This window comes from Polypterus senegalus, chromosome 1 (assembly GCF_016835505.1).
Source record: "Polypterus senegalus isolate Bchr_013 chromosome 1, ASM1683550v1, whole genome shotgun sequence".
Taxonomy (NCBI): domain Eukaryota; kingdom Metazoa; phylum Chordata; class Cladistia; order Polypteriformes; family Polypteridae; genus Polypterus; species Polypterus senegalus.
Window position 1 is genome coordinate 102684700 of NC_053154.1, and position 24318 is coordinate 102709017.

The window sequence follows — 24318 nt, forward strand, 5'->3', positions numbered from 1 at the left end:
TCCCTTTTCTTTATTTCTTTGTTGTTTTTTTTTTTGGTGCAGGGACAGCACTGGTCACTTAACACCGACTAAAGATGAGTTGCCCACCACATTATCCACAGTCACCTGACTCTCTTGGTGAACTTACTGGGTTACAGAGCAACACAAGGCATGGCCGTGTGTGTGTGTGTGTGTGTGTATGTGTGCAGCATAAATGGGGGATGTGAATGGCAGAAGGAGATCAGGCTGCTTTGAAACAAGCTGGGTTCTGTGAAGGGGGGCAAGGTTCAGTCAGCATGAAGCACACTTTCATACACCTCTGGCTGTGTTCTACAGTATATTTAAATAGTTACAGAGTTTGCCAGGTGGCAAGAAACACATTGTGGGCATGCTGCTTCAGAGCCCCTATTTACAAAGCTTCTGCAGCCTCTGTGCTCCTGCCCAGCAAGTTATCGCATGCTGAGGCTGATGAGACTCGAGCCTTACCACCTCGTATTCCAGCAGGCAGGCTAATTTAATGGACTGGGACAGGAAGGTGGGCAGCCTGCCATGGCCAGGTGGCTTACATGTTGAACCCACTTGGATGAGCTCCTGTGTTGATTCTATATGGGCACCCCATCACTCAATCTGCCTTCCCTGGGGTCACTGTCCCTGTCTAATCCCTCAATTATTCACCTCAGTTCTCCTTTCTCCTTCATTCTGAGTGCAACATAATCACCCTTACCATATTTCAATATCGTGCCCTGTAGAACCCCCAACCTACTCCACAATGAGACATATCTACAACATGTCTCATGCCTTCCATACTTTATATGTCATACGTCCTACCACTCCAGAGAGTGAGCCTAATGGCAAGTGGTTGATATGACGCAGAGGACTCAGGAGGTCTTGCTTTGAGCTCTTGTTCTCCTTCACGGTCATTTCAATTGCTGAGCCAGAGTGTCACTTAGGGGCTTTTGATGAAAACCCCCTAGACAGCGATAGTAAGAGGAGCCATTAGTCATTTCTCTAGGCCACACTGGATGTACAACTTGACTTGAAATGTACTTAACCATCAGGGTCCCTGGCCGATTTGACCTTAAGATGGAGACCCTCCATTTTTTGGTTTGGCTGAGGTAAAGTCAAGTTAGGGAGGTTGGGGACATCTAGAGGGCTGAATAGCACTAGAGAAGCCTACTTGGCACCAATGTTTTTGCATTGGCACAAAAGGAGGTTCTTGAAGGTCTTCTTGAAGGTGGCATTGCACAGGGCATAACAAGCTGGATTAACTGTGCTGTTGACGTAGCATAGCCAGTAGCCGATTGCCCACACAGTGTCCGGCACACAAGACTGGCAGAAAGTGCTAATGAGCACCATTACATTATATGGAGTCCATGTGACAATGAAGGCCAGGAGGATGGCAAATATGGTCCTGGTGACCTTCTTCTCCCGGGCAGCCATTTGCCGCTTCTTGCGGACCTGACTGCGAGCAATACTGGCAAATTTGCGTGCCACATTACTTGACCGGCTGGCCAAAACTGTTCTACTGGGAGTGTCCCCCTCGGGCACAATTTCAATTGCCGTGATGCACTCATTGCCCGATTGCTTAGTGACAATTTTAATCTTGGACCACTTAGAGGCTCGGCTATTGGGGAGCACATTGGGCACCATGCCTTTTGGAGTGCTCACCTTGGCAGTGGTGCTGACTGAGCTGGACTCGTTGGAGCTATCCTTGTCTTCCCCCTTGGTGGTCTCCCCCAGGTTGCCATTCTTTACTGTTTCCCTTTCTTCTTCCTTTTCTACTTTAGAAGAATTGTTGTTATTCCGCCTCAGAAGGTGACCCTGGGCCAAGCTGCCTGATTTGACTGTAATGTCCCTTTTAACCTCTGGCCGGTTCTTCTTGACCCTGCTTCTACTGGCCAAGGACACATGAATGTACAGAACGGTCATGATGACCACTGGCAGATAGAAGGCAGCAATAGCCGTGCCAAAGGTGACAACTGGGTTGGAGAGGAATTGAATGTAGCACTGCTTGGCCGGAACAGTACGCTGCCCAACTATAAACTGCCAGAAAAGGATGGCAGGGGCCCATAGGACAAAAGAGAGGATCCATGCAGCAGCAATCATAAGTCCTGCCATCTTGGTGGTGCGCCTGGCAGGGTAGGTCAGGGGTTTGGTAACACAGAAATATCGATCAAAGCTTATGATCAACAGGTTCATGACAGATGCATTGCTGACCACATAATCAAGAGAAAGCCAAAGGTCACACACCACTGCTCCCAGTGGCCAGTACCCTTTTAGAATATATACAGTGTAGAGATTCATGGAAAAGACACCAATGATGAGGTCTGCGCATGCCAGGCTGAAGAGAAAGTAGTTATTGACAGTTTGGAGCTGCCGATTGACCTTGATCGAAAGCATCACCAGTATATTCCCCACCACCGTGACTAGGCTGAGTGATCCCGTGACGATCGCAATAAAGACCACTTCAACGGTCTTATAGGGGCTTATCCAGCGTTCAGAAGCAGTCAGGTCCACCACATCTGATCCACTGCAGCTGGCATTGTCCTCCCTGAGCCGCAGAGACTGACTCGAGGCATTGTACCAGGAGGCTGCAACAGGATAGAGAGAAAAAGAAAGGTGAAGTGATGCCGGATTGCAGTTTAGAGGCAACAGGAACTGGGAGCAAAAATGGAAAGTGGCAGGCAATTAACACCAAGTGAACTGGAAACAACTGGGAGCTGAGTTCAGGAAAGGTGAGCAAAAAGTAAAAATGGCAGGAGGGTGAGATCAGGCGGCACTTGTGACATGTCTAATAGGAGAAAGACCAGTGACAATGGTGACTGCAAAGAGCTGGAATCAGGAGTGGAAAACGGGACTAGGAAGCACAGATGGCTGAGATAAGGCATGAGGAATGAAAGGGCAGGAGGGTGAGATGCAGACTGCAAAGAGGAAAGAGAGCTAGGGCAGAGCAGGTGGCACTAGAAATGATGCGAGTTTAGATGTCTCCTCATTATCTGATTCTAATCTATTCCCAAAACAATGGCTTGGGAAAGAGAAAATCAGATATTGAAACTCTTTTTTCCGATTTATTTCAAAATGGAAAAATAACTATGGTTACCATCCAATTAGAAAGACCCCAACCAATTTCTCCAGATATCACTGAATCCTTTTTAAATACCCACAGTATGTAAAGATCAATTGCTGGCATCTTTATGACACTAAAACATTTCTTTTGTCAAGTACCCTAAGGAAGAAACTGCTAGTAAGGCCAGTAATGGGAATGTTTCTGCACATTGGCCTACAGTCAGGTTATGAGGGAAAGAAATCGAGTCTCAATGGCTCACCTCCCAGGCCGACCAGCATGACGGACTACTCTCACAGTAAAATAGTGTTATAAAAGAAAGAAATGAAACTCCCTTTTCGCTTCTTTCACATTTTAGGGAGCCATTTTTTCAAGATTCCTGATAAGTGCAGCCACTACATAAGTACATCGTACCAAAGGAGATAAATGTCACCATACATGATGGTTGGCAGTGGAAACTGCAGGTGGGTGAGACAGGGTGTGGCAGGTGGCACTAGAAACTGGAATCTGGAATAGAAAATGGCAGTGGAATAATAGAAGCAGATGAGAGAGGGCATGGCAGGTAGCACCAGAAGCTACAGCTAGGCGAAATACAGCATGACAGGTGAAAAAGTGCAAGGGGCTGAGAACAGGCATGACAGGTAGGGTCGGTGAAACTGAGGTGGAAAACTGATATGGTAAATAGAGGCACATTAGCAGGCACTAAGCCCAACAGAACCTGATGCTCACTAAAACAAAAAGCAGCCTCATATTGCAGCTTTCTTTGAGTATTGCTAAGTGTGTGTGTCTAGCCGTAAACACAATTGAGTGCCAGATGTTATTACTTCTTCATTCAGAGCACTGCTGAAGAGCTTTTCGGAGTAAAGACAGAAAAGAAAACTAAACAAACGCGTGGAGCTGTACCATGCTAGGATGAAAAATCTACAGGCCCACTGTTTGAGTATACAAGGTTTGGCTGTCCTATGACATAACAAGCAAAAAAAAGGCATAGTGCATCCTCAATATACGCTGCGCCATATCCAGTTCTTAACTGCTCACTACTGAGATTACATTCATTGATATCTTCTATAGCTTCTTGTCTATATACTCAAAAAAATAAGCTTCCAGCCTTCATTCCCAGATTTTCTATGTAGACCATTTCATGTACTGCATTGCTTGTCCAGACTGGCTTGGATTAATCTTTGACTATGAGTGTTTGCACCCTACTATAAAACCACATCCTCGATCGAAACAATCTGCTCTCAAAGTCTGTACATGCGCATGCGCCAAGCTTATATGAAACTACATTTTTCGATTAGACTCGATTAGATCCAATTTTATTAATCTCTAGAGGAAATTCAGAATTTTTGTTATTTAACGTTTTAAAATCTAAAGCTTCGTTTTAATATATTCTTATTTCAGAGTAAATTCAACTCTTTCTAACGCTAGGATGACCTGAGAAAACAGAATAAAATTTTGGAACACATCCGAGTCAGCCACTTAGTGGGTGTAACATGAGTGATGTCACAGTAGTGCTGATTGAAGTTACGTCAACGTGACATTTTTACAAAAATACCCCTATGTGTACACGTGCAACGTTTGTATGTTTTATATTTCATTTTCTTAATCGCAATTCTTTCAGACATGGTATGTTGATTATTATATCAATAAAGAGGCTCTTTACTAATCTTTCAAGGGTTAACGATGTAGCAGCTTGAGACGTTGATAAGGTATAAATTTGGCAATCTCAGCAGGTATACGCAAAATCTATTATCTGAAATAAAATTATATTTTGGTTTTCAAAATAAGAGGACGGGGTAAAGGGGATGGGGCGTTTAAGAGGTAATGGACATTCAACAAACGCCTCGAAAGGAATGACCCTTTAATACCCCCGCTAAACAAAACGTCAACATTTTACTAAGTTTTTAAAATACTTGCACGCTTGTTTTTTCTCTTCCTTAATGGCAAAAATAAAAAATAAAGCCGTATTTTAATTTTCTTTATTTTAAACACGGCAAACTTATTAAATTCTGAAGGATAAAATGAAGGCAGTTTCATTCATCATAACTTAAGGGAAGTCCTCATTGACTGCAAAAGCTGGTTAGGATCAATAAAACTATTTAAAACCTAATGAAAGAAATAAACATTGATCCCCACTGGTGTCAAACTATTATGAAATAGTTGCAAATACAGCATAGTATCTTGTACCTGGTCTCACATAAAAGCTGACGAGGACCCTCTCTGAACTGCAGCTGTGTGCTTCGTTGAGTGAATATGCGCTTTTAAGTTGCTAGGACATTCATTTGCTAAGACATTAGCATTACTGCCATGTCGATGAAACGGATTTTTATTTTTAATTTGTGTGCACACTTACACTTTTGTCTGGGTATCTTTTGTTCTTATGATTTGATGTTTAGCCGTGGGGTTTAACAGGGCGTTGCTCCTTCACCAATAGCTGTCTTCCTTTCATGCAATTTCCTCCACATTTCCGATCAACTTCTTATAAACAGTACGCACGAGTTATATTGCGTGAAAGTTCAAAACATCTACTAGTCGTCCTGCTAGAAACTGTAAAATTTGTTAATGCGGATTCACTAAATAAATCGACGCACGGAGCGTGTCTATAACCAGTTTGACCAATGGATGCATGTTGGGCGTAATCGAGCAATTGTGCATATGCGTCTTGAGACAAGGTGGGGTCAACAGGGAAAAGTCAAACCTATGCAGATACACACAGAACGTACATCAACTCTACACAGAACATATTAGCATGAAAGCACCATTTTAGGCTTTTTGGAAATCCCGGCACGGCGAATTTTTAGGACCCAAAAAGATGACATATCATGGAAAAAAGAGGACGTATGGCCTCCCTATTAAAGCTCTCTACCCGTCTTATTTCACCCGTACTTGCAAGATTAGTAGAGCTGTTTTCCTGCTAAAAACCACGCGAAAACCGATTGAGTTCTCGATCTATTTAGTTTACAATACGTTCAGAAAATGTTTTTGCAACGTTTCTGTACAAAAAGTGAAATTTGGCAGCCTCCCACTCCTTTCGCTGAGTCCTAGTCAGGAACACGGCAACGAGGCTGTTGTGACGTCGCGGTCACTGATTGGCTAGAGCGTAGATCATCTGACGGACGACAAGCGCGGCATTTTTAAGCTTTGTTTGATATTCACTTTTTACACAAATTGGAGTGACAAGTGTACCGAGTGGGAGATAAACTCTATGCGCTTACTGACGCATAACGCGACTTGAAATTTTGAAATGTAAGAAGCTCGAAGAAAAAGAAACTTGTGTCCTGCACCACGTGCATCAATGAGGTAGTTAAAAAGAAAATATAAAATCAGCAAGGTAAATACTGATGAAAATTCTCCACATTTTGGATTTCGGTAAATGTGTAAATATTCTTGTTTGATGTGTTCATTGAAGCTGCCAGCCCCGTTTTGCTGCACGTGGAATGGCGCAAAGCCGGCCTTCTGCCGCCAGCACAATGGCGCAAAGCCTCCTGCACGGCTCTTCATTAACATTTATTTCGTTTTGTGGCTCCAATACTTCCAACGAAGTCGTCTATATTGAAAAGCTTTTATTCTTGCGGTGGATTTTTAGTCAATTTCAGTGTCAAAGAGTTATTTTGACTATTAAGTTATGCATTACATAATACAGCATTATAGTTTATTGAGTATACGTTCAAGGAATTGAAATGTCTTAAGTTTAACTTCTGTTCTTAACCATCCATACTTTTAACCCGCGTAGGCAGGGCAGGATCTCGGGGTAGCTGGAGATTAACCAATCACCTGGTGCCCAGCAACCTTATACACGAATTCTTCACTCACACGAAACATCTCGGACTCACACAATTTGGAACCATCAGACAGCTAATAAACATGTCTTTGGAACTCTGGGAGCAAAACTCCATCAGTCGTTGAAGCACAGCTACACACCATTGCTTGCGAGATTCAAGCTTTGTCTGTCGTTTAAATGAAACGTGTGCACCGCTAGTTCATCTTACTGTAAGCAGCTTTATTATTATTATTTTTTTTTAAGTAGCCAGTTGTTAACTGGTTTAGAAGTAGGACTTGGTGTAGTTCCTTGCTGACCGTCTGATTAAAATTGAGTATTTGGGAAAGTTCGAGTGTCAGATTCGTGTTCAGTAGTAATGTTTTCAGGGAAAATTGTCTTTCTGTGAAACATGGGTCTCAGACAAGCTTGTCAATTTACTGTTATTCTTCGTTCAGCGGAGTCCTCTCTTTTCACAGTTCATCGTTCCCTGTTTTAAACAAGTGTATTTTCCAAGAGGATGTGGTGGTTGGTTCTTTTGCCTAACCCTATCAGCTCCACAGGGCTGGGTTGGGTTCTCCTTGTGAATTCTTTTTTTTTTTTTAAATCTAGGTGCTTTGATTTACATAACACATCTTAAGCACTTGCATTATAGTTTACCTCAGCATAAGTGAATGTGGGTTTGGGAATTGGTGTGCTCTGCCAGGTCTTCATCTTACTAATAATCATAAATATACTGCAGAGGGCGCTGAAAATGCTAGCCCTTATTGCACTGTGATGGCTGGCATCCTGTTTAGGGGTGATTACTACATTAAGCCCAGTGTTGTCAAGATGGGCTCCTCCAGCCTTGAAACTGATTAAGTAACAAATGCACAAATACTTTTTTTTTTTTTTCTTTTTTTAAAGCACACACATGCGTTTATCAAAAACTCAGTTGTGTTCCTAGTGCTGCTGTTTACAGGTTATTTTTTCATTACTAGACTGATGTTTGTTGGTCTGATCTACAATATGATGGGCTCTCATCATTAGACTTTGTGATCCATGGTTGTCCGGTTGAACTAACCAACTGCCAACTGTGTTCACGTTATTGGACAGGTGAACCCCTGTTGATGTATCGGATTGGTCTGCAATGTAGTGTTTTTATGATTGGGCTGGTGTCGCCTGTTTGACATATTGGCTTGGTCTGCTATGGATTGTGAGGGGTCATTATTTGACAAGATCGCCCTATACAGGGCTCTCATTATTGGACTTGTGTTCCATAGTCGGTGCATTGGACTGGTCTGCTCTGCCTTGTCGCTTATTATTGAACTGATCATCCATAACGACACTCTTATCCAGTTTTCTGCGTTTTTGTATGAATTTTGTTCAGAACTTTATGTAAAGGCTGCCTATATTGTAGTGGTCATTGCTAATCTGAAATGTTCTTATATGGATGGTCCCTTGTACCTTCCATCAGACCACCCTGTGCTCAATCATATATATTGCTGTAGATCTATCCGTTGTAGTGGTCTAAATATCTGTGAAATTATCTTTTCATGCATTTGACCAGTTCATGTTGTCTCTTGGTCAGAATATTTAACATTTCTGCTCTGCGTACTGATCTGACCCCACAAGTCAGACTGATTGATTCCTGCTTGACACTTAAGGATATGCTAGCTGGTACCTGATAGATGTCTGTACTTCTGACCAGCCTATTCTGCCTTGGCCACTATAAATGGGCCTAGTTAGTGTTCATTCTTTGGAATTTCACTATGATGTACCCATCACAATTTGACCATTTCTACCTGGTTCTGTGTGGGCTATTTTCTAATTTGCACCAAACAGACTGAGCCAAGCTGCCATCCTCATCTTCTCAGGGCTCCCTGCATAGGACTGGTCCACCAAATCCTATTTTGCATTATTAATCTAAGAGGGGTGGTGTTGAGCCTGTCCCAGGGTGCTTTGAGGGACGCCTTTCATCTGTACTCCCCTTGGTGAGTGAGATCTTTAAAGTTGCAAGCCCATCTGAAACACACCTTTATCTCGGCAGGCAGCATGCAGCTTTCCTATTCTTTTTGATTCAGTTGCACTATAAATACCGGAAAATACCAGAAACCCACTGGCTTCTACGTTAACCAGAAACTGCAGCGGAACACAGCTCTACTCTAAAATTGGGACAAGTTGACCCATCCTCATTCCTTGCTCGGTATTATCACCACAGAAATTAAGTTAATGGAAAGGGTCTGTATAGTGTCTGGCTCCGTCAGTTTCACTCATCCCTCGTTCATTGTGTTTCTTATTTTTCTTTACAGTTCAGAGACATTCATTTGCATCTTAGTTCATCCTGTCTTTGAGCCATAATGGAAATCTATGCAACTTCTATTTTTTGCTTCACATTACTCATGATGCTTTTCTTTTATTATTACTACTGTACTCCTGTTATGTGCCACCTGCTTTTACTTGAAGTGCACTCTTTTAGATGAGGGCAGAATTCATAATGAGAATGAAGTGCTCCTTGATGATGGCATAGCTGACCTAGTGACTCTAAAATACATTGCATGCCCACAGTGCTATTGCGTGCTCCATGTGACAATGAACATAATTTACATCAGCCATTCACACAGCATACTCCACATTCCCCACAGTCCGTTGACTTCTAAACCCAACAAGTTCAGTTCCAAAAACGTGTAAACTTCTGTCCGTACTATTCACCTTCTGGAGTGAAGCTTTAATCCATTCATTCATCTTATGAACTCTATGTTCTACTGTATCATAGGGCCTTGGAGGAGGGCAGTAGCAGTGGACATGAGGCAGGGTGCCATCCCACCTCAGGGCACACATGAACACTTACACTCATACTGTGCCAGTTTTAGAATGTCCAGTGGAATGTGAGAGAATGTCATAGTGTGTGGGGGAAAAGACTGCAGTGGGCTTAAGGCAAGGTGAGACAAAGGCACTAAAATCTGAGCCATTTGCATTTTTGCTAAACAGAGCAAATGACAAATTCACAACCTGGTTTATTAAACCCTCCTAATAAATGTAACCTATGACCCTCCGTAGAATTAAAAAAATATTTGCTCAACCACAGTCCAAAGACATGCAGGTTAGGTGCATTAGCGATTCTAAATTGTCCCTAGTGTGTGCTTGGTGTGTGTGTGTGTGTGTGTGTGCATCCTGCCTGGGGTTTGATTCCTGCCTTGCACACTATGTTGGCTGGGACTGGCTCCAGCAGACCCCCGTGACCCTGTAGTTAGGATATAGCGGGTTGGATAATGGATGGATGGATGGATGGATGAATAACCAAATTTTGAGGTCTGCAGGGAGTCTGAGTCAAACCTTGTGTGGGTGAATCTAATTTCTGCACCTTGAAGAGGCTCCACAGGGTTCTACCACTGGAGACTGACCACCATTTCACTGCCACCATTGACTTATTTGGAGATGATGATGATGAAGAAGAAGAAAGAGGAAGTCATACACCTTAAAGCTTTGGCAGAACCTCCCAAGAAGTCTGTCCATTACTAAAACAGACACCCAGGCAGCATTCGTACCAGCTAATTAGTGAGCCATTTTCCTGACCACTGTATTGCCAGTCTCGTTAGCAACAGATCACGGATCCTTTGTGCAGGCGCTGTCCACCTTGATGTTGAGTGACTTGCTTTTCCTCTGCTAGCTAATGAGAGCTGCTGCTGGGCAATGAGTAAACAACACCATTGAAAAGCTCAAAAAGAGCTTAGTGTTCCGGCATCAGATCATATTCTGAGCCTGGCATCCAGAGGCATTGCACCAGTAAACAACCCTGGCACCAGGAGAAATCAAATCATTGGGGTGAGGTTTTTAGTGCTCTCAGCATTCAAAGGCAGGGATGGCTTCCCAAGATGTAGTTTGGAGTCCATAGGCATCAAGCTAAAGAGTAATCCTGGCTTTCAAAAGCACTAAATCAGTGATGGATTCTGGCACAGTGAGATGCTGAATCAAACATTGGACCTGTCACTCTGAGGCAAGGAGTCACAGATGAAACATGGCATCTCATTTCTCCAGTTTATACAGACGGCACCATCTCAGGAGGCACTGCATGTTGACACCTTTAAATAACTTTTTCTTTTTTACTTCAGGGTAGTAGCACAATGCCAATTAAAGTAGCCAGCATTGCCTATGAGTAGCTGGACTACTGGCGAGATCGATGACCTTTGGAGATGGACATCATCTCCCCTGCACTCTCGGGAGACGAAGTGTCACTCACTCCCCAAAGCTTCGCTGCGCCGATCTGTGTCTCAGTAGAAATGTAACGAGGGATATCGTGCATGTGCTATCGCATTCGTTCATCTGGCAAAGCCTCTAGCTGTTAAAAGGTCGCATTATTGACAAGGAAAAGGCAATTGATTGAGTCGACTGAACTTTGACCTCAAGCAGCTGTAGCAGATGATTCGTCATTTTGTTAAAGGTCTGATTTGAGCTATAATTCCAAAGTATTACAAGGCAGCATCTTAGATGTGTGTAGGCCCCGCCTATTTATTCTGACTAGCTTGCCGACATTAGACGCTGAAAGATGTAGTTCAAGGAGTCCACATATACATCAGCCACACCTTGCTGATCCTCATTAAGAATGAAGTTCGTTTACCTACAGTGCATTCACGCCCTTTCAAAATCCAGCTCGTGGAACCCATCCAGACAGCGTCGGGTGTAAAGCATGATCCAGTCTTGGACGAGGCTCCAGTCCATAGCACGAAAATGTGAGCAAAGACACCGAAAAGCGTTGGTCTAACTCTTGGAGGTTGAAAGGCTGGTGATAAATCTCCCTCTCGAATCCCCCGCATATAACAGGGCAGTGTAAATTGCTCGACATAATGAAAAAAACATCTCGTTTCTTTTCCTTACAAGCTCCAAAATAATACAATGCTGGATTTACTTATCCTAATTATATCAACAGGTTCCACATAAGTGCGTCGAACAATTTATATCGCTGTAATACGTAATCTCAATTAAATTGGCACAATGTTCACCGGCAGATATGCATTTATTGATTGATTTCAGCTTCAGTTACTAATAAAATAGCCCGATGTTGTTTTTTTCCCCTCTGAGTGGGGAGGCTAAATTCCAATGCACTGCTGTTTATAGCCTGGAGCTTATTAGACCCAGTGGGTGGCATTTTATTGTCACAAACCCTTACAGTGTCTCCCATGTGTCCCCACTCTTTGTATAGCTACTCCTGGCACCCCGACAGATCTCGCTTCATCTGGAGCCGGAGAGATGGCACCGAGGCGCGCTGCACTAGGCGACATGGGTGCTTATTAGGGGAGTCAGAACAGCTCCCTGGAAGGCAACAAAACTGTCAAGAAAGTTTTAATTGTCGGAGGCGCAGTGTGCGAGGCAGACAGCCGAGTGACTGGGAGCGCTGGGCCGGAGCTAATGAGTGCTGGCATTCCTGCGGACGCCCACAAAAACAAGTCAGTCCCTGTTTAGCGAAGCAGAGATGAGCAAACCTCACTGACAGAGGCAACACAGTGCCGCCATCTGGGTTGAACTGCAAGCTGAAAGTATGTTGGATGTCGCCGAACCCGTAGCTGAGAGTCCCGTCGCCAGCGAACAAACCATCTACACACTGCTAGTATGTCGAGCAGACACAGATAACTGAATTTATTTTTACTACTTAAATAGTGAACGTCAAGCCACTACAGATGCATTACACAATACAATAAATGTAAAACGATTATATAATCTAATTTAGGGTCGCTGGGACTAGAGCCTTTCCCGGATACACTGATCTGAGCAGGACAAGGGTGCCAGTTAATCGCAGTGCGCACTCACGCATACATTTACACTTGTATGGCCAATTTGAAATCGCCACGCCTAACAGGCACCATTTCATCTGTAGCACATATCGTTATGGCTGATACTTACTGTAATCACCAGGCCAAGTTAGTTAAAGAGAAAGCACCGCTTACAATCCTATACTTTGGAAATATCTAACAATCTGGGTTTATTTCCTAAATCAATTCATTAGCACTTTTGTCGCTCACTGCCATGGACTCCAATCTCCTCAAAGTGCGTTTGCGCCAAACCACAGTTCAAACATTAACCGTTTTCTTTAGCAGACATCAGAGTCTCTGGAGTATTGACGCAGCATCCACAAGCCGCACTGTAGAAAGTGGAAAGCCTTTTGTGTGCAGTTTCCTTGATTTCTAAAGGGGTGGGGATAGTCCTGGTAAACTGACGAATAGCCTTTTATATTGCCATTAATTGCAAGGAGACTGTCGATTAATCTTTACTAAAGTTCTAAAGGGAAATAAATAAACGACGATCCCCAAACACCGCATTTGTACAACACAATATGCAATACAATTTGTATACAGTGCAATAGACGGAGCATGACTTGTTCAATTTGGGGATTTTTAAAATACGAATTTTTGTACGCTGATTAGAGTGGGTTCATATATGATGCTGTGCGAAACTGTAGAATATAACTGTAGAAATATAGAATAATATTTGATGAAATGGTGTTTTGTGTTCCTCTTTCCATGGCGATGATTTGAATTTAGTATATGGAAAAACTGGTTATCAAAGAACCAACTGAACTGGGTGGCATGGTAACGCAGTTGTCGGCGCTGCTTCTTCATTAATTCGTCTCTCTTGCTTTAAATCCCACAGCCGGTCAAGAAGCTTCTTGCCTGCTCATGACCATTCACTGATTAGAACGTTACGATTGAATCAGTTAATAACAAGAAATCTGTTACCAGCAACGGAATTAATTATATAAATATTCAGGTGATTTGACATCATATGATTTTTTATTTTGATGAGTATATGCGAGGTTGTCATTAATTAAACTAATAACTCCACAATTAGGTAATTTGGGGAATATTAAAAAAAAAATCGTTTACGGTATATGCCTGGGTTAGTTTCTGAGGTAATGGCATTTAATAAAATACCTTTAACTCTTAAAAATAAATGTGCCCGAGTGGTAGCGATGCCATAGGGGTTCCCAAAAGACCCAGCTACTTGAAGGTTCCATAAAGAACCTTTATATATTCGTAAGAGGCTTCATAAATCATGAATAGTTGGTAACAGATTTGTGAAATACCAATGTCCCGTAATTTTTAACCTTTATCCAACCAAGATACGTAGACGGCCAATGTAGGTCCAACGTACCCAACATTGTTAAACCATGGTTTCTGACCATGTCGCAGGCAGCAAACAGTATCAAATGTCATAGGAATGTTTTTTTTTTATTAACAGTTACAATCATTTAGTTAAGTGTGCCCAAAATAAACCAATTCACACAAAAAGATTGACATTTATATATCGTCAGTGATAAATTCACATCATTTGTTTCGCAAAAAACATTAAGCAATGAGCTCACTTCCTAACTCAACATGGATCATATTTTAACAATAGCAGTTATTGTTTTCTGACTTAGATAAGCCATCTGTTCAACAAGTTTTGTAAGAAAATATAAATGTCAATGTCATTGATAACAGTTACTATTACTGCTTATTGCATTTATTGCACAACCGACGTGAAACACTGTGCTCGTTGCAAACGTGCTTGCCACACTCATCACAACACTGACGCTGCTTCCTGTCCTTGACACAGAGTATTCTGACACTTTGGTGCAGGCTGATCATCGGGTTCACGTGGTGAAGAATGAACAGCAATAACACTGAGTGTTGATCTGTGCAAGCCAATTGTTGATCTGCGTGTGATATGAGCATGAACCAATCCTTCACTAATATCCGTGAGGAACATTCGGCGTCTGGGGTAACATCGTTTGTTCCAGTCTGGATAAGTTGAAGTCCATATGATGAACGCTGCAATGCCACATACATCAAGGCAGTTCATAAAGAATGCAAAGGGCCATCGGTTTGTGCGCTGTTTGCGCATGTACTTGTGAGCTTCCTGATCAAGTGTGTCCACTGCCACCTTTGTCGAGTTGTAGTACGCGATAACGTACGTGACTGAACTGTCATGGTGCATAGTGGAAAGTAGTATAACAGCCTTACACATATGACACTAGTGTCGTTGTTTTGGTGAAACCAAATACAGATGACTGGGTTTGCCTGTCTGCACGTGCATGAAATTCCGGTGGTATGAATGCTTTGTTTTTTCTTACTGTGCCAACAATTGTCAGCCCTTTAGACAACAGTGACAAAGCTAACTCGTGATCAGTGAAGTAACTGTCGCATGTTACATTTCGATTGCTCCCTTCGTAAGGTTCAACAAGTTTCCCAACTACTTGTCTCCCCAGACCTGTGGCTCTGACTGTTTCCTTGCCTATGTATAGTATGCCATTGAGTGTGTAGAATGTTCCCGAGTCACATGCCCATGCACCATAACTTCATCACATATCTATCTGGTTTAGATGAGAGATACTGTCTGAACGGGCAACGTCCTCAAAAAGACACCAGTTGTTCGTCGACTGTTCTGTTAGCACCTGGTAGGTAATGCTTGTGTAAGCTGTTACCATATTGTTCCCATATTTCACGGATTGGTGCTAACTTGTCCTTTGATTGTCGAACACTCCTAGTCGACCTGTCATCAAAACAGATGTATCTGAGGAGGGATTTAAATCGGTTACGTCCCACTGTGGCTCGAAATACCGGGGGAAAGTACATGCTATCCCATAAAACTTCAAAACTCTGATGGTTTGAGACGCTGAGTTCGCTACAGTAGCAGGACCTGGAGTCTATCACGTGACCTGGACTGATGACCATCACCACCAAAGTCATGCAATGAATGCAAAACATCACGCGGTCGGCCTTACTAAACTGACTGTTGGATTCATAGCAAACTGCTCACCTGTCAAGTGTTGCTAATTATAAATGACTACAAATATGATGTCATCTATGCATAAATGTGGAAATGCTGCTTTGGGTCCAATGGACCCGGGCTGCCCGTCTACGTCGGTACAATAGATTTTTTTTTTTTACATCGTTAACAACGTCACAGATTTTTTTGGTAGTATTATGTGGTAAATATGGTTACTGACGAATTCTAATATTTTCTTAATTTTTTGGGTATGGGTTTGGGTCCGTTGAGCCCACCTTGGCCGGATAAGGGACTCCCGCTGCTTACAATAACACGAGCTAAATCCAGGTCTGATTAATCTGTTAAAGTCCTGCAAGAAAGCGCAAAGAACCCTTCCCAGAATTAAATGGTGCTTTGTCAAGCAATGGTTCTACAAGGCACCACACAACCCAGTAAACAACCATTATTTTTAAGAGTATACTCAAAGGACGATTAAGTAAAATGACAAAGAATAATTTTATACTTTCATAATACCTTTACTCGCTCTTAACGTGCTGGATCATGGTGAATGACAATTAAACCACTAAGAACGTTAACATCCATCCATCCATCCATTTGCTAACCCGCTGAATCCGAACACAGGGTCACGGGGGTCTGCTGGAGCCATTGACTGGTAAAAATGATACCGCTCATTCTGTCTTTGATAGCAACAGCTCTCGGGTCGCGCAAGCAAAACATCCAGAAGGACAAGATGACTGAAGCCCAAGGAAGTTAACACGTGTAATTAATACTTTAAGTCTCATAACACAGATAAAGGACTCGTTCAGTTTCTGATCCTGCTTTTCCAAACCAGGGTTTTAAATTTCAGTAGTCCGTCCTTTTAAGATCAGCTGTAAAGAACGAGCCAATCCAGGACAAGACACTTGTTCCCTGAGTGTTGTACAAGCTGGTTGTACGTGCGTTGTTTATATGAAACATGGCATTTAACCAACATTCTTTTTTTCACAACCAACCTTCGTCTTCTGAAAAACAAGCCCGCAGTGAATTAGTAATTGTAGCCTACAAGCGTAGAGAATGTGTACTTCTGCTCGGGGATATGAAGCTGTGCTTCTGCGTTCCGTAAAACGGTGTCTAGACCCAGCCTTGAGAATGAAACATATTTGGTAAAAGCTTGTTTGTGTGGAAACATTTATTTTGCTCGACTTCTCACCAACATAAGTTAAATAATCGGCCTTGTGTGTACAATGCCGCACTCTTCTTTCGTCCATTTACTTAGCCCATGTACTTTTAGGTTCCCGGAATCTACAGGGAGACGCTCAAGCTCCTCCCATCCAGGTCGTTTTTCTTACTAGGCTTTCTTTTGCCTAAATGTAAACGCCTCACTACCATCTTAAGCTTTCTCGTGATTCTGTATTTATATAAATACATTCGCCTCATAGTAAAGCAATTCTCTCGACCTTGTATACGAGCCCTAAGGCGTCTATGACCAGACCACTGGGGCTCAGATAGAAGATGATTTTGCGTGGGCTTGACTCCTGTAGCGGAGTGTGCAACTTCTGGAGTGGAAAGGCTTCATTGCCGGGCTACAAGCAGACAAATTTTAACAAATGAGTGGAACAGATTGCACACAGTCATGCTACAGTTCATTAAATCAATACTCATCTCTACTAAATTTCATTGAAACGCAAAGCAAACGCTGTCGGATTCTTTTGAATTCACCGAATGAATTTATAAACAGGTGAATAAGAGGACTCATTAAACAAGGAGATCCACTGAAGACGGGAACGAGCCTCATTAAAAGTCGGAATTGAAGGATAACCTTCAGATGCTGGACTGAGATTGCCACCCCACCAGATTAGCGCCCAGGGGAATAATGTACGAATGTAACGTGTGACGAAAATCTCGCCCCCGCCCCCAAGGTAGTGGCGATCAGAACAGGGTCGAATGGAAGATGTCTGTCATCCATTTTCCGTTGCAGAAATAAGTGGAAGCAATGTTGTAACGGTATGGTCCCCATAGTGAGAAGCTCTTTGACCGCAATGAGCACTGTGCCTTGGGGATAAAATACATTTCTGACTTAATATGCTTTTCGGAAGATACCCTGAATATTGACGGCTGACGTGGACTAACATGGAGTTGGACTAAATATAGGAGTAGTGCGATCTTTCAGATTTACTGGAAACTTGCTGCACGAAGACTAAAAGGAGCGTGTGTTTAATTGCGTGTATAATGGAAACCCATTTATTTCCAGTTTGACTGCCTGTATGTACAACATCTGTTCTCCATCTGCCAACGCGAATCTGCCTTTTCCCCTGTCATATTTCAGTATCCACACACTGTACTTGGTTTACTTTAGAAAAAATTTTCCGTCTGTACATGCACTACCCGTGGCTGTGTCTGACCTCCATGAATGGCGGGGTCTCACCCTGTCATTTTTATCATTCATCCCATGCTGCGGGTCTGCTGACTCTGTTTCATAATGTGTATGGCGTACTTATAGAAAACCCTAATGCTCGGTAACCATACTTTTCAACCATAATCCGCAAAAAACAAATTCAGGTAATGATTCCATAATCCGTATTGGCAAAGGTGTAAACGGGTCTCCTAAAATGAGATCAACCGCACTGTATGTTCGACACCTTTTGCTTCAGTTACAGTCAATCAAGTTCTTTTAGTTTGAGGTCACAGATCCAATCAACCAGCAGCTCAGCTTCAGCAAGTATAATGATCTTTCCAATGAACAGAGGTTGCGTCCGCACAGCCTTTTCCGTTTTTAGCCTGCCTACCCCTTCAAGTCTGCTGAATCCGCGTAACGCGGTTTCACGATGGTGGGAAGTCGGCGTCTGTTCTATAACAGCATTGGTCCCTAAGGTTGAATTAAGGTTGAATGGGAATTATACTGCATTATTTACTCACTTCGAGGCAGTGAAGAGTCGCCAGTTAACCTAACGCGGAAACGGAGTACAGTAGCGAAACGTCATTTTAAAAGCTTAGTTTGGGAGTTTTAGGTTGAGTACGTCATGCGCCTATAGTATTTATTGTCATTCTGTTTATGCACGTTTTCAATTGCAATTCTTGAATTTGTAGGACTAGTTTTATACGTATTCATCTGAAGAACATTCTCATGTCTCTTTGGGTTTAATGGAGAATGTGTGCCTATACAACCGCTTAGGTTCAGGCTGCGATTACCGTTGTTTAAAGAAGAGGTCTGTAGATGGGAGTCTGTGTGAATCTTGTGATAGTGACAGCTCTTGACTGCAGGGGTCAGTAAAATGTCGGACAGAATTCTAATTCTTGATTGGAAATCTGCTGCAAGGGTCAGTGAGCTGCCAAGATTTCTTCAGACACAGCTGAAAATAAATAAATAAAGTGCATTCAGACCGGGACAGGTGACTCGGAGTCTCATCATCATCTTATCTCTACAATGCTTTATGGGATCTCCAAACGTACACATTTCACTGGCGCCAAATATGGTACTTATCTTAAAACAGCCTAACTAGTAATTTTCAAGAAAGTTTGCACTGCTCTTTTGCATTACTTAATGATTTTTATTTGAAAGGTCTAATTGTTATTTGATCAATAAACACCGTAGAAACCTCTAATGGTCTGTGGATATTAGCGGTTATGATTGTACGCGAATGCCTCGGCATATGGCCTGGGAAGAGTAGGTCCACCGTGTAGACTGGAACGGGCTCGATTATTCTCATCTAACAACCTTCTCTCTGAAAGCAGCTTTCGGGCGATAGTTAATGGAATATAATCAACATTTTGCCTAACCCCAACTAATCACTTACCGAACATTTGAGAATGTTGCACATTCTACAAAGCCAACACAATTATATCGTACAAAAAAGATATTTTCAGAATGAATGAATAGAATTAATCTGTCGTAAACCGAAAGCTTCGGGTTTTTTTTTTATTTGTTATGAAATGATTTATGCAAAAGGCTCCTTATCCTTTTAATCGGTCTAATATTTAAAGTACCATCATATACACTGTAAACACCTGGAGACATTGATTCTTAAAAGCTGCGCCTGCTTGAAAGCTGTCACAGTAAGAGCAGCGGGTTCTGTTGCCCTGAACGATTAGTCACACACCTTTTGTACGTCTCGTATCGAGCTGCACTGCACGGTCGCTGATGTGACAGACAGTGCTGACAGTGCGCGCGTGAGGCGACAGGGACGACGCTCCAGTAGTCTAACATCATAGAGAGGAATGAGGAGCTGGCCATGTAGGGGCGTCTCAATGCAGTGTGAGTGTGTGTGTGTGTGCGCGTGTGTGTGCGCGCACGCAATGATATTGCGTGTCTGAGTACTGTACAAATTAAGGTTTCCTTGCCAATTATGACTGAGCCTAACTGGAAGCTGTCATTTAGCATGACTCTGTCTGTCAGTATTCCCTACACATCTTGACAGTTTTAATACCATAAAATTAAATCAAGGCCTCCAATCCATTATCAGCAGATGATACAAGAACGTAATCTTCAGGATATGGCTTTGGACTCCGACGGCTGTTTGCCATGGAAACAGTGCCATATGGAACTAACCAATACCGTACGCCTGGCCCCAAGATACAAGGCACGTTAACTTTTTTTGAGACCGTCCTATAATTGGCTGACGAGACCTTTCAGTTTATTCAATTACCCACACAATTCAAATACCTTTAAAACACAAGACTGAAGCCCGGTAGTGCATAGGACTGCATTGCTATATCAGCGAGCTTTGATTCTGCTTCAGTCTTGTGTGACGTTTGCATGCCCAGTTGTAGGAGTCCAAGTATGATTCCTCCAGCATGCAGAAACTGGATATGTGGGTGTAACAGAAGATCTGCATGTATCATCTTCTGGACATGAGACCTGGAAGGCAATGTCTAATTTTTGGTCTTTTAAGTTGGTGTGAATTCATTTAGCCAATAATTGGGGAAATGAGAAGTTTCATGATGACAGAAAGCCACTTGGACCATTTGGGACTAGCATAATGAGAGCTGCTGCTTCAAACGAATTCTTCAGTTCTGGTGGAGCGACTATACCTCCCCAAGGCAGAAGGCGAGGGTGCAAAAACACCAGGGCCTGCAGACTGTGAATAGGAATAGCAGGCCGCGTTCCTGGGTGTGACAGCTTGCGAATCTTTAGGTATGGGCATAGGCGTCATTATCATCGGGGACAGAAGAGTGTGTGCAGTGAAAATAGATAAGCACGCGCTATCTGATCTGGTGAGAATAAGGAATATGAGAGAATTAACCTCTTTTCTCCCTCCCTTCTGTCTATCACTTTTAGTGTCCTCCAGTGGACATATAAGCAATGCAAGTGTCTAAATAAGCCCTCCATACAGTGAAATAATCTGCGGAAAGAGGCAGAATCACGGCAACCCCTTTAGAGGAGTAAGTGTCTGTAAATATGACCAATAGTCCTATAATTCCTATAAATGTATATATTCGTTTATATCTTTGGCAACGACAGCAGTAGTGGAAAGCAATGGTCACCCTCGATTCTCCATCGAGGCATTAATATATGATTTTAATAACCTGCAATCAGATCATATTGGGCACAAATGTGTACACAAAATTTAAGTGCGTAGTCTTTGTTTGTGTCCTAATTAAAAAGGGCATCGCGTACAAAGAATGGGCTGCTTTATTCCGTATACTATTTAGCCAAAGCTTTACACTAAAATGAAAACAGTCTTTAGATTGAATCAGTTCATGACGATCAATTATTAGATGACTCCCCTTAACAGAAAATGAGCCGTAAAAACGCAGGGGATAGTGCATTATTTTTATATTACTTTAAATATCGTTGGTCATCAATTTTGTTGCGAAGATTCATGGCAATGTGCCGTGTGAAGTGGCAATTTCATTGTAAAACAGCACCTCGGGTTCGATGTTCTTTGAGATTTCGTGATTCTTTGTTATTATGTTAATAGATTCATTTTACAAGGTGCAGAAACTTGGCCCTGTACCACAAGAATACCGTAGCCCTCCTTGAAAGATGCTATAGTGACTCAGGCAAGGGAAAATACTTAAGGCTGGTTAACAACCCGGCAAGCAACAGAGGTAAAAGAATCGACGACTCCAGGTCACCTAGTAAATTAAAGGGGGTGGGGGGGGATGTCTGTCATACCTCTTGAAAGACTCTCATTTAGTTCATAATGCAGACTGAGATTTAATTTACTATTTCCATCGATCCTCTTCGGGAAATCGCTTTTTGTTTTAAATGAGACGCAAGGGGTGGGGTTGGGGCTTATTAAAAAAGTTTAAATGGAAATAAGGACCTGCACATAGCATACATCGTAATACAGTAGTCGCGATAGGAGCAGACCCGGACGGGACGCCGGTCCAGTGTCGGGCACTCTCTTTGTTACACCAGCGCAATTCAACGGCCCCAACGACCTCACGTCAAGGTGGACACTCGCATTGACACGGGGAATCTGGGGAACTAAACACTGAATGCACCTCACTAGAGAGTCCAAGCGCTGGAAGGCTACGTCGCGACTCGCAGTACCATGAAAATAGAGTTCGACGGACGCGGGACTTATTTTATATTGGCATTATGAAGGTTTGAATTATGACAGAACACAGTACTAAGGCAAACAGTTATGGTTTGGGATAGCAATACTCCATCCGAAAGCGCGTGGTAGAGTGCTGACACGGATCGAGTCATTTGTGTTAAATTGGGCGGCACGGATCAGCTTGTTAGAGTTTAATTGTGCGGCGCAGATCTCCACTTACTGTTGATGAATGTGGATGGCAGGGCTTAATTATATGTGGCATGGATCGGCATTTTGGCACTGCATTAAACAACTTCACGAGTCTCAACAAAACGTCAAGAAAGTGTGGAGGAGCGGGGCTTTATCTACTAAAAAGCTTAACGTGTCCTTCGGTACTCTTCGGGTGGCGATACTCACTTTGCCACGAACAATTGCCCAGCTTCGTTGTGGTTATGGTGGCAATTCACTTCCCACCTTTTTCCGCCTTTGACTCCCAGCCCCTTATCATTATTTTGCCAAATCGACACCACTTATCCCGACTATATACAGTGTGACTGAAATGCCACCTAAATATGGACCTTAGCTAAATGTACTTACCAGATCGGGTAAAAGGTTCCAGTTCTCCCACTCCGGGACTTGTTAGGTTGCAGCCCCCCATGGATTCACCTATCACGAGTTCTTAGTCAAAGACAGGCGCCTCATTTCGAGTAATCCTTTTGTTTCTCCAAGTTACCTGTCCGTTCTCCTCGGTGATGATCCGTCTTCTGCAGAACACATCCAGTGAATAAGCCCAGTGTAGTGATGTAATACAAAAAGAGCCAATCATCCGGGAGATGTCCCAGCGTCCCACAGCAAGCCGTCCAGTTCCAGTGATGAATGGGTTAAGTACTAATGGTGTGGTGGACTGGGAGGGGGCCCTCTACAAAGTCTCTGAATAACGATGCTCAGTGCTTTGGATCGGATTTATCGCACCTCTTGCAGACTACACTGAAGGAGAGAAATGTGCGCATCCCTGCTGTTGAAATTGAAGAAGCGCGCGTCATCATCCGAGCCGAGGTCGCTGGTGAAATGGTAACACTGAGAGGCAGGTGCTGCCAGAAAAAGGAGGCGAGGGCACTGAAGCTGTTAGCACGTTTCGCGCATTTGCCGCCCATGCAGTTTGGAAGGTCAGTGCAGAAGCTCATTATAGCGGTAGGATCAGAGCATGCTTCGGGAGTCAGACTGAAAATTCTGAAATAATCAACCATCTCAGAAGTCAGAGTTTAGATGCTGAGATCAACGATCGCCTCCAGAACTGAAGTTCAGAGTTCAAGATGCCCATTTGATATCGCCAGGTTAACATTTACCCAGAACACAGAATCAGTGCTTGTCTCAAGAAGTCGCTGTGCATACAACGTGAGAGCAGCTCCTTATTATGTAACTCGTTCTTTGATAAGGTTGGTGATTACTAAGTTTTCAGGAGTCTAGAGCGCACCTCGGTGGTTAGGTCGCCATAAATCAGTTGAATAACAGCTTAAAACAACACTTTCTTTGGGGGATAATGTGCAGCCAGTGATACCACTAACAACCATGGCAGCCTGTAGGTAAGAAATGAAATTTAGGAGTCATTTGAGCACCCTTTGCTCAGTGGAGCCACAATTAAGAAGAGTGCCCTGTCTCAGAGTCAATGACCAGAATATGAGACACTGTGACTATCAACTCACATAGTTTCACAGCTGTATTTAGCTGGCAAATGAGCCTCTAATGGAGAAGATCCGCAGGCCTGCACCCTGTTGCTATGGTCAAGAGTGCTCTTGACTCAGGATGTACTGTGGTATTTAAAGGGTATCAACACTGACCATAACTCACAAGATGGCACCTGGAGCATGCAATATGCATCTAAATGAGGCTAAATTGTCAAAAGGCTAAGGCTGGCACTAGACCTGGGTAATAATGTCTAGCACTAACATCCAACAAGTGGCCTGAGTGCTAATGGCAGTGAACCAGGCGTAGAGTTCATGGGTCCATGTTGCTGAAATAGAGACTGGCTCCCGACATACGGTGAAAAAACCTTATGGTGGGGACTTGTTCTTAAGACCAGCATTAACATATAGAGTATAGGTCCTAACTAAAAAAAATCAATGACTTGAAATGAAGTCGGCTCCTGAGTTCTTTTCAGATGACTAAAGGATTAATCTGAAACAGCTGAGGAGAACATGCAGCTCAAAAGTTCACGTCCACTGTTCATATCCATTTCACTGTACTCGTGGATTAATGTCTAGTGACAGACTTTGGCATCTTAGTCGAGTGTTAATGTCTACTGACTGAAGCTGGGA

The 24318-nt window shown here is 42.9% G+C and overlaps 1 protein-coding gene across 1 annotated transcript; it reads right to left on the reverse strand.

Moving 5' to 3' along the window:
- Window positions 1–91: 91 nt before the first annotated feature.
- chrm4a (cholinergic receptor, muscarinic 4a) lies at window positions 92–23542 on the reverse strand. The gene is made up of 2 exons (XM_039754827.1): window positions 22601–23542; window positions 92–2570 (listed from the first exon to the last, which is right to left on the reverse strand). Exons 1-2 carry the CDS (start codon window positions 22659–22661, stop codon window positions 1153–1155), a joined length of 1479 nt encoding a protein of 492 aa, XP_039610761.1. The 5' UTR covers window positions 22662–23542; the 3' UTR covers window positions 92–1152.
- Between the last annotated feature and the right edge of the window lie 776 nt (window positions 23543–24318).

Excerpts from the sequence above, each read along its gene's own strand:
- chrm4a (XM_039754827.1), bottom strand. The coding sequence starts at position 22,661 with ATGGGGGGCTGCAACCTAACAAGTCCCGGAGTGGGAGAACTGGAACCT. Across the intron at positions 2,571-22,600 it reads GGAACCTTTTACCCGATCTG|CCTCCTGGTACAATGCCTCG; the intron begins GTAAGTACATTT and ends ATCCTGTTGCAG.